Source organism: Orbicella franksi, chromosome 15, assembly GCF_964199315.1.
Source record: "Orbicella franksi chromosome 15, jaOrbFran1.1, whole genome shotgun sequence".
In the NCBI taxonomy this organism is placed as follows: domain Eukaryota; kingdom Metazoa; phylum Cnidaria; class Anthozoa; order Scleractinia; family Merulinidae; genus Orbicella; species Orbicella franksi.
In genome coordinates this window covers 12416853-12427766 of record NC_138159.1, presented here as the reverse complement: position 1 = coordinate 12427766, position 10914 = coordinate 12416853, and the positions used below count along the sequence as shown (strand labels likewise).

Genomic DNA, 10914 nt, shown 5'->3' with positions numbered 1-10914 from the left:
AGAAGCCGTACTAATATAGACACTAATATAGTCACCAATAACTTCATGAATGCTTTCAACGGTGTTACATCTCCTCGTGTGTTCTCTTACCTTTAACAAATGAACGTCAGTTTTTCATGCGTCTGTCCTGTCATTGATCATGAATTTCGTCATAAGATTGTCAAAGTAGCTGTGGATCCACGAGGCGATATCCGCAAACTACTTTGACGATGTTATGACGAAATTCATTGTCAATAACAGGACAGACGCAATTTAACAAATTGTCCAGTTGTCCGCTCTCGCTCGTTGACGCATCACATAAATTATAAATTCATGTCTGTCCATTACTGACAATAAAATTTAGCCAATGAGCGCGCGAGAATTTGAAATTGCTTTTTGCCAGTGGGCCTTAAATTTTACTTAACCTACGGATTGAAACCTCAGGTCAGTGGCATCAAAATTGTCACTGTTAACAGACGATCCATTTTCCAAGTTGACTGACTCATAGCCACTTTGATTCACTCCCAGACCCAGCTCGTCGCATGCCCGCTTTTTCGATAGTTCCCACTGACGTGAGCCTGGAACCGGATAAAATTATTGTAGCCTAAGAATTTTCGCAAATAACTGGTTCCAAAATTAGTGTTTAGCAAATATAATTCAGTTTCAGTACTTGATCCTTTTTGGCTTAGAAAATGAAAAGCTGGAAGTTTTACCAGTGTTGGACTTGGAAGTGGAGCATGTTTGTCCCAGAAGAATGCTGTTCATGGTTGGTCCATACTGACAGTAGGTAGGGTTGCTATTTTGCCCATTGCCTCCCCTAATCTGGCAAAAAATGTTTTCTACCAGGTCACTGTTTACAAACATGGACTTAATAGTGCAACCAAGGTTCAGCTGAAATGAAATGAGGCAAATTTGTTCAAAGCCAATAATCATGAACTTCAAATCAAATAAAAGCTTATCAGAAAAAATTAATTTGGTCCTTTCTGATGCATTTAGGTCAACCCTTCCACTGACTTCTACCTCCGAATCTTCAATCCACTTCAAAACTCTCCTGTTTTCGATGAATCTTTCATCTTCGGTGCTTGCATATGGCAGTGAACTTGTGAAATTTTTTACTAAAATGCTGGTCATTTGCAGGAGTTCCACAGTCGAGTCCAGGTGTGTTGACTCTTTTTTGTGCCTCTTGAGATCATTCTGATGTGCCTATTAGAGAGGACATCAAGCTAAAGTACTCTCACCATTCTATGGAACTACATTTCATCAATGAAAATTAATATGGGAGTGCATTCTTCTACTCTATTAGTTTTCATGATCACAAATTTGCAAAATCAGAAACAGTTATCTAGTTCAATAGGAGTATTTCAATCCAAAAAAAAATTAACTTTAATTAGAATTATTTTCTGTGGTTATCTATTAAAGCCTGACGTACTAGTGTGTAGTAATTGGATGCTTGTGGGAGATTGCAAAGCTTTGATATCATTACCTTAGGAGAATTTCACCCGAGAGTATTGTTAATGCGGCCCACAGTTTCATCACTGCAAATTCTCAAATACTAATGCAACCTTTTGCTCAGTCATGTATTGTTAGTCATCCCCTCAACAACCCAACAGTAAGAAATAGTTTTAATAAGAGGAAAATGAAAGAGCATAATATTTGCTGAGCAATAAACACTTGGAAAATTCAACTATATGTAATGATATCTGATACTATTGGGACCGTACCTGAAGTAGTTCTAACATTTTATCATTCAGCACATTTTCAGCCAAGTGATTGTGCATTCTGGTTGCATAACCCAACGTGAAGTGATCTTCATTAAGTTTCTCATGGATTTTAAGGGACGGGTTATTCTGGTCCCATTTGTAGGCTTCTTTGAGATGAGACCAGTACACCGGCTTTCCATGGAGCAACAAATTTCGTGATGTCCCACTTGTGGAGCTCTTCTCAATGTTATTTCGTAATTTCTTGAAGTTGTGCTATTGTAGGAGACAAGTAGTCTTCATTAAAAAGTTATAATGACTTAACTTTATGCTTCATACCCAGGGGGGAGGGGAGGTGAGGCACCCAGAAAAATTGGGTGAGGGTGTGCAGCACGCTTCCCAAAACCCTTACCCTATTAATGACCTAAATCAGCAATTTTCCCTCCCCTATTTATGACCTGATAAAAAATCTGATACCCTATTTGTTACCTGACCCTTACTAATCAATACCCTGTTTCAGACCTTTTTAATATACTTAGTTCCCTAGTTCAGACCAATGTTAAAGAAAATTTGTGAAGGGCTTTTGTTGATGGTCTTTCCAATAATGATGGAAAGGTAGCTTCTTTTTAAAGACATACCGATATCAAGACTAGATTGCAAAAGCCATGCCCTATTTAAGCCTAAAAGGGCTCAAAAACCCTACCCTTTGGGGCAGGACATTCAAATTGTTTTGACATTTCGTAAAAAATTGATTTGAAATATTATGGCAAAGGAAAGTAATTTAATTAATGATTTGGAATTATTTTATGAACTTGTCTCTATTAAATATTGAGTAATAAGCAAATAAAGAACATTGAACACTCTTGAATGCAGAGGTTCTTGTAACTTTCATTATGTCCTTTTTCAATGCTGTGAAGTACATGCTGTAGTATATAATTGAAGATAATTTTATTATTGCAATTGTACACACTTCACAAATTAGAGCACTGCTTAATGTAAATAATTGTTACTGTTGTTAAAACATTTTGTTCAACTTACTGAAGAATCTAGAAAAAATACAAGAGGTTGTCCAGTGTGGATATTTGTTGTGGTATATTTCTCCTTTACAGCATCCTTTCCTTTGAAGTGCATTTGTATGAATGAACGGTTTGCCTGACCTCCATCACAGCAGCCATAGATGACACTAAATCCTGCCATTTCCAACCACCCAACAGTCTCCCAGAATTTGATGTACAGAGTTGCTGGGTCAACTTCACGAGTCGGATAATGAACAATAGGGAAACGAAAACCAGTGTTTCCCAGGTAAACAAATTGGACAGCATGTGTTGCTGTTTGCACTTTAGTCTCACCTGCAATAGGCATAGTACTACCAATTAACACACAATAATTAATGCATCATTACAATGTTTCCCATTCGTTGATAAATTAGAAGTATAAGAAATGTAGAAATTTTGTGATGTATAATTCTGAATCAATTTTCACTTTAATAGCTCTCGGCTGTACTTGAATTAAATTATATTGGGATACATGTAGGAACATGCATAGCTCTGAAATTATGTTCAGTGAATAGAGTGAAATTGCTTCACATACATGCTAAATTTTACTGACTTAATGCAAATGAGCAACAATAAAGTTCTGTGAAAAGGGCTATTAAATTTCTTACCTGTTTGAATCAAGTTCATGTCATCATATTCAGATCCAAGCTCAACAAGCCCAACCAACTGCCACTTGCCATTAAAAGATTTCATCTGAAAGTCCTCCTAATGACAACAGAATATGAAATGGTTAAAACTTGATAACAATAGCTTTGTTTACTTATTCAATTAGCACTTAAGAACAATATTCTTAATTGAGTTTTGAAAGTATAATCAGTCAAATTAATACATACTTGGTGGTTTGGTTTTGGTTTTACGACACTCAATTGAAAACCACTTTTATTATTTATTTATCGCCAATAAATCATGGTTAGTAAAGAACATTTCAGTAACATCAGAAACAATATAACTGTGATCACGATAATTGCAAAAATTGCCAGGAAATAACACCTGTATTGCCATTTCATCTAGAATAACACCTCCAGTTTTCCCTGCTGCGCCAATATTTTTATTCTCTGCCTCATGAACCATCCACTGGAGAACATCTTCATTACAACCAGGTTCTTGACTGGTTATATTTTTGTGGTACTGTAACAGCCTTCCAGAAGGAAGCTTCAACATTCCACTTCTTTGGAGTTCTTCATAGGCTTTGGGACTTCTGTGCCATATTGACAGACACAAACTGATTACTCTGCAAGAAAGAGTAACGGCTTGCTATTTGCCAAATTATATTGAGCTACATCTAGGGTGAGTTTACAGTCAAACCTTGCTTGTTACAGTTTTGTTAAGATGGATGGGTCGAAATAATAGATTGATTAAATAAATTTAGAGGAATAGAAAAATTATTCTTATAAAAGTTCCAAGGAAATAATTATGAGAAAATGGATGTTTCACTGCTTTCTAGAAGTCAAGGGAATGGATCAGGCAGCTTTCTTTAGTTCTGTCACATGAGTTGTGACTTAATCCTCTACGTACATACTCAATGCGGAATGCAATATTTCTAACACATTATTTGGTACTTTTACAATGTGCATGTTCAGGGTTTCAGAATTCTTAGCTGCCAGTTTAATTTAAATTTGCAAAATTGAAACATCTCCTGAAAAGCCCCATTGGGGATAAGTGCGCAATTAAGATGTTTTAATTAATTTTGGTAATCACACTACGGCTGCAATTTGGAAAAATTCCAAATATCACAAGTATTGTAATAAAATTACTTATTAATTGCTTTAGCTTTCATAACTAACAAAATTTTGATTGTATCATAGCATTAATTTGCACTGCAGTCAAATTGAAAATTAACAATAAATTGGTCTGCTCTCAGCCAATCACAAATATATGAAGTAATTTTCTCACTCACATAATAAATCTGTTTATGTAGTAAATTATTTAATTGATTATTTCGAGCAGTTTTTAATTGAGTGTCAAAAGTAATCAGGTAATTATTCTGTTTGCGGTTTTGGTTTTACTACAGTTTGATATTCATTGTTTATTCTAATCAGTAAGTAATTATTTTGGTTTTGATTTTACGACACTCAATTGAAAACTGCTCTATTTATTTACTTATTTATTTATTTATTTATTTATTTGTTTACAATATCTCAGACTTAAATATTTCAGACTTACTTTGGATGCCATCAGTGACCGGTCGGGCCTTTGTTGTGCAGAGCATCAGCTTGCGCTTCCCAAAATATGCGCATTCCCTCAGGTAACTCTTCTTTTACTACATTGTTAAACAAGGAAACAAAGTCCTCATGGTCAGACTCTTCAAATTCTTTCATTTCTAATTCAATTCTACGATACTTCTCTCTCCTTTCCAAGTTGACACGTTTTTTCTTCTCGTCGTGGAGTTTTTCAATTAGTTCTTCCCTTGACATAAGGGTCTCAGGTTTCCTGCTCTTTTCCTTCTCTACTTGACCATGACTTTGCTCCTTAGCAGCTGTCCTAGTTGATCTTTTTAAACCATAGCATTTTTCACACATTGCACATTTGGACGATGGAGCATAGACAAGGCTGCATTCTGGAGACCTTACCCTAAACTCCACAATCTCCCTGTTGTCCAAGATCCACTTCTCAGTTACTAGTTCAACAGAACTTCTCTTAAGAATTTCCCCATTCGAGCAAGGAAATCCTTTACAAATGTCTACTTTAGAAAGCACAGAAAAAGGAATATCGAGAGAACTCTTCTTTGAAAGCTCTGATACAATGTTGTCGATATTCTCTTTGGAAACTATCTTTCCCACAACTTTGAGTTCGAAGGACCAATCTTTAAAAATAGCAACTTCTTGCAGAACTTTACGGTCATTACATAGTAAAGGAACAACTCTAATGAACTCTACTGCATTCGCACTGACATTTGATTTTAACCACTCAGGGTGACTATAGTTGAGGGCAAAAGAAGACCACGATGGAATGTCAGGTGGACAAGAGTCGCAGACAAGGGGATAATTATTCTTCTTTAGCCCAAGATAGACACGAGTAGCTGGCTTCCCTCGTTCAGTTCTTCGTTTGGTTTTCGTGACATTTGGGAAGACCTTTCTAATTACACGACCAAATGCACTCGCATCTACTGGCTTCAAATCCGGGCAGTTTTCTTTCGCCTGCCAACCATTCGCCAAATATCTTTTGTACAACTCCGCACAGGGCACATAATTTCTTTCATTCGCCTCACTGTAGTTTTCAACCAGCCTAGTTTAAGTCGAGAAAAAATTTTTTCACTACCTGACTGACGCGTACACCATCGATCTTCATTAAAATTCGAGTAGCGAACTAAGCCTCTTGAACTTTTGTACTCACCATTCCGTTATTTTAAGTTTGTTTCTCGACTCAATGTTGATTCCTTCACATTCCACAGCGCTGGCTGAATTATTTTTCAAAACATTTGCAACATTAAGAGGAGGCCATTGGTCCGCCATGTTGCAACACTTTGCACGCACGTCACGAAACCCGCAGTTTGACTTCCGGTCTCTCTTTCACATCCTATTTCCGTTCCCCCCAACTGGCAGAGACATACGACGAAAGCTAGTCAGAAGTTTCATCCCTTGTCACTTTATTTATCCTCGGTGAGCGATCGGCTACCCCCGAGAATTTGCGAATTTTCCCGCCCGTCCCAGACCTCCGTAATTTCGGCTCCAGACCTCGCACTAGCACACCGCGCGCGTAAAAAATTCAAAATGGCCGCCACAAAACACAAAACACGCGCGATAAAGGTAGGTTCATCTTTTATTCATGTTCTAAACGGATGTGAGGGCTCCCTGTGATAAAGCTTTCTACAGAGATGTTTTTTGCTTTAAGGTCATTCCTCACATTTACATTGCGCATCCTTACTGCGCATAATTTATGGCGTCATTAGCGCGCGCTTGTGCACGCGCATATTGGAAACATGACGGATTTGCCTTGATATTGAGCTCTGTCAGTTGAAAAATGGCTCTAGCTCACCAACGAGCATGGGCACCCCAATTTTTTTTCCAGTCATTGTAATCAACTAATCATAAGCGTTGCGTGAGAAAAGACTGATCTAATTTCTATTGCTGAAAATTGAATAAATAAGAAAAATAGCAAATACAGTGTGGTCTAACGAGGAATAAAACACAAATAGCGGTGATAAACATATTAAACTTACGCATTTTAATAACTTGACGTTTCGTATGCTACGCAACATACATTTTCAAAAGTGGAATAAAGACCGTTACAATTTTTGAAAACTATATATGAATTGTAAATAAGGGGTCTGGAAACGAGATTAAGAAACATCTGTTTCTTAACAGTAAAACAATAAAAGCCTAAGCTTATTAATAAAGTATCAGCTTCTCACTGCTGACGTTTACATTAAGAGCCGGCTTAAGTTCTTGGATGAGCAAAGTTTCTTTAATTTTACAATGATAATCTGTTTTACCAGAAGCTAGAATATCAAAATGATCCCACTTGATGTTGTGACCTGTGGCTTTTATATGGTCGGCAATGGCTGATGTGGGGTCATTCTTAGTGAGAGCCTTGAAATGTTCCGTTTTCCTATCATAAAGCCGTCGTTTTGTTTTGCCTATGTAAAAGTCACTGCAGTCCCAGCAAGCAGCTTCATAAATGACCTTAGATTTCTGTGAACGATTTAGACGGTCCTTGTATTGAAAGAAAGATTTGATTCGGCGAGTGCTTTGAAAAATTATCTTAAGATTGACAAATGAACAGAAATTGTATAGACATGATTTCAGACGCTTAGAGACTTGGTCACTTTGTACACCTAAGTAAGGTAATAAGATGATAATATCTTTCTTCGGAACCGTAGGGACGGGGCTGCTTGGCTTGTTTCTGTTTCTGTTTCTGTTTAGGACGTCGTTAATGTTGTAAGTAATAATACCTAGTGGGTAGCCATTTTGAAGCAGGAGTTTGCGAAGGTCATCAAGGGCAGATTTAAGCAGGAAAGCGGAGGAGCAAATTCGGTAACAGCGATAAGTAAGTGTACGAATGAGATTTATTTTGTACTTGCGTGGAGTGAAGGAATCCCATTTAGTATAAAGGCCAGTAAACGTCTTTTTCCGGTAGATGGATGTGGCAAAAGTGTTGTTTGGGCAGCGTTTGATGAGGATGTCTAAAAAAGGAATTTGATTGTCTTGTTCAAAATCAATATTAAATTTGATACTCTCGTGACGACTGTTTAAATATCGCAGGAACTCATTAGCAGTGTCTTTGCTGTCAAACATGGTGAAAGTGTCATCAACGTACCTATACCAGAGTGACGGACGAATTTGACCTTTCGTGACCCATCTTTCTTCAAAGTGACACATGAAAATGTTCGCCAAAACTGGGCCTAACGGTGAACCCATGGCTACTCCATCTATTTGGTCGTAGTATTGGTCATCGAAGAGAAAATGGCTTTTCTTAGTGGCAAATTCTAATAATTTATGCAGAGCATCACGAGGTAATGTCGGAGGATCGGGTAGAGAATACAGTTTTTCAAGACAAATCTGTATTGTTTCATCAAGTGGCACATTTGTAAATAGTGAGCAGACATCAAAGGAGCACATTATTCCATTGTCATGTTTGTGTTTTTTTGCCCAGTCTGTAAAGCTAAAAGAGTCCTTAACAGTGTGTTGGTTTGTCGAAATCGGCTGAAGTATACGAACAAGGTAAGAAGCAAGGTTGTAGTTGTAGGTGTTAACAGATGAAACTATAGGGCGGAACGGGCAACCGGTTTTACGAACCTTTGGAAGACCATACAGCAAACCAGGAGACGATCCACTGGGTAAAATCTTGTGGAATGTTGCTTCATCAATAATTTTATCATTTCTAAGCTTGCGAAGATATGTGGACAGACTTTCTTCTCTAGATTTAGTTGGATTGTGCGTTAATGGTTTGAATTTGGTGCCATCAGAAATTAACTGTTTCATTTTGTTGAGATAAACAGATCTGCTAACAATGACAACGCCATTTCCTTTGTCCGGTTTGGTGATGATGATGCTGTGATCATTGCGTAAATCAAATAGGGCTTTCCACTCGTCCTTACTAAGAATGTTTTTCTGTTTACAAAAGTCATAGGAATAAATGTAGTTATAGGAAATATTCCTCAGCTGACTTCTGAGTCAATCTTGGTTATCGTTGCTTAATGGAAGTTCCAGTTTAACAAGATCACGATAGAGTAACTCAAAAGAGCATTTGACATCATATTTATCAACGTTTTTAGGAGGCAGGCAGAATCGTAAACCACGTGCTAGAACGTTCTTCTCGGTCTCGGTCAAGACACGATGTGAATAGTTGAAAATGATGTCGTCGTTGTTTAAATTTGACACTTTGGGGATTCCAAATTTACGTTTCAGATTGTTAAATTTCTTTTCAAGCTTGCGCGAATTGTGCTCTTTGATCTTAAAAGCCTTCGTTTCAATAACAGAGCAAACGTGGTTGTAATCAATGGGAGAGAGAATGGTCTTCAGTGAGAAACGCGCTGACTCATACGACCGTTGGTAATTACGGCGGACAGAAGTCTTCTGGGCCAACTCATACTTCAACAAATCCTCCTTGAACCTGCGGCATGCTCTTGTTTCATGAAACTCGTCTTTGCTAAGCTTGAAATTGAGGAACTTTGGGAAAATGTGGAACAACTTGCACTTTTGTAAGAAACCAATATCCAGTGATGCCTTGTTGAAGCCTTGATGACCTTCGCAAACTCCTGCTTCAAAATGGCTACCCACTAGGTATTATCACTTACAACATTAACGACGTCCTAAACAGAAACAGAAACAAGCCAAGCAGCCCCGTCCCTACGGTTCCGAAGAAAGATATTATCATCTTATTACCTTACTTAGGTGTACAAAGTGACCAAGTCTCTAAGCGTCTGAAATCATGTCTATACAATTTCTGTTCATTTGTCAATCTTAAGATAATTTTTCAAAGCACTCGCCGAATCAAATCTTTCTTTCAATACAAGGACCGTCTAAATCGTTCACAGAAATCTAAGGTCATTTATGAAGCTGCTTGCTGGGACTGCAGTGACTTTTACATAGGCAAAACAAAACGACGGCTTTATGATAGGAAAACGGAACATTTCAAGGCTCTCACTAAGAATGACCCCACATCAGCCATTGCCGACCATATAAAAGCCACAGGTCACAACATCAAGTGGGATCATTTTGATATTCTAGCTTCTGGTAAAACAGATTATCATTGTAAAATTAAAGAAACTTTGCTCATCCAAGAACTTAAGCCGGCTCTTAATGTAAACGTCAGCAGTGAGAAGCTGATACTTTATTAATAAGCTTAGGCTTTTATTGTTTTACTGTTAAGAAACAGATGTTTCTTAATCTCGTTTCCAGACCCCTTATTTACAATTCATATATAGTTTTCAAAAATTGTAACGGTCTTTATTCCACTTTTGAAAATGTATGTTGCGTAGCATACGAAACGTCAAGTTATTAAAATGCGTAAGTTTAATATGTTTATCACCGCTATTTGTGTTTTATTCCTCGTTAAACTACGATGGCCCAAGAACAAAGGCCTTTATGATACAGTGTGGTCTTTTCTATTTTGCAGTCGGTAACCACGTCAAGAAATTTGGTTCAACTTTTTTAATCAAAGATTTAGCTTTCTGTCTGAATCAAACTTAAACGTTTATTTGTGGTCCGACACAATGTATTGACTGTAGTTTAATGCGTGTTCTTATGAGTCCGGGCTTACAAAGATGTTACAATTACTGGGAATGCGTTCTTATAATAAGCATTAAATAATACAAAAATGGCGCATTTTCAATGCCTCACTGCTCCTTAAAACTCTTCGCATACCCTGTGTTTCGCGGGAAAAAAATTAAAAACCCAGCGCTCGTCAAAAATTATATTTTTTCACCAGAAAGTTAGCTCGGAACAGCAGCCAGGCTACAAAAAAGACCAAGGGAAAAAACAGAACGGGAGAGCATAACAAGCCGATAATATTTCACCGCGTGGCTTTCGGCACGAAAACGAAAATATAGCTTACTTCTGGATAAATTCAGCCTTAGAAGCCAGCAACTGGTCCCAAATTACTTTCTGTATCTTTACAAATGTCCTGACTTCCATCTCCGAAAGATTTTGCCCCAATTTTGAGCAAATAAACATTTCGCCGACAGCGACCGCCATTACGTTGGCTTGCATACTAAATTAGCTAACTTGACAAAACTCTCCCGA

The 10914-nt window shown here is 37.6% G+C and overlaps 3 protein-coding genes across 3 annotated transcripts in view; all 3 read right to left on the bottom strand.

Annotated features, from left to right (window-relative positions):
- Positions 1-1171: 1171 nt before the first annotated feature.
- On the bottom strand, positions 1172-3904 carry LOC145469986 (uncharacterized). The gene is made up of 4 exons (XM_081453815.1): positions 3722-3904; positions 3340-3436; positions 2715-3025; positions 1172-1952 (listed from the first exon to the last, which is right to left on the bottom strand). The coding sequence occupies exons 1-4, from the start codon at positions 3890-3892 to the stop codon at positions 1686-1688; spliced, it is 846 nt and encodes a 281-aa protein (XP_081309941.1). The 5' UTR covers positions 3893-3904; the 3' UTR covers positions 1172-1685.
- On the bottom strand, positions 3893-7274 carry LOC145469977 (uncharacterized). Its single transcript, XM_081453806.1, has 4 exons — positions 6656-7274; positions 6065-6518; positions 4895-5956; positions 3893-3962 (listed from the first exon to the last, which is right to left on the bottom strand). Exons 2-3 carry the CDS (start codon positions 6181-6183, stop codon positions 4906-4908), a joined length of 1170 nt encoding a protein of 389 aa, XP_081309932.1. The 5' UTR covers positions 6184-6518; positions 6656-7274; the 3' UTR covers positions 3893-3962; positions 4895-4905.
- LOC145469222 (uncharacterized) overlaps positions 6241-10914 on the bottom strand; it is a 13146-nt gene continuing 8472 nt past the window's right edge. Inside the window, exons 2-4 of the mRNA XM_081452912.1 lie at positions 9157-9339; positions 7206-8781; positions 6241-6266 (exon numbers count right to left, since the gene is read on the bottom strand). Coding sequence (XP_081309038.1) covers positions 6241-6266; positions 7206-8781; positions 9157-9339 — 1785 coding nt within the window. The remainder of the gene's footprint in view (positions 6267-7205; positions 8782-9156; positions 9340-10914) is intronic.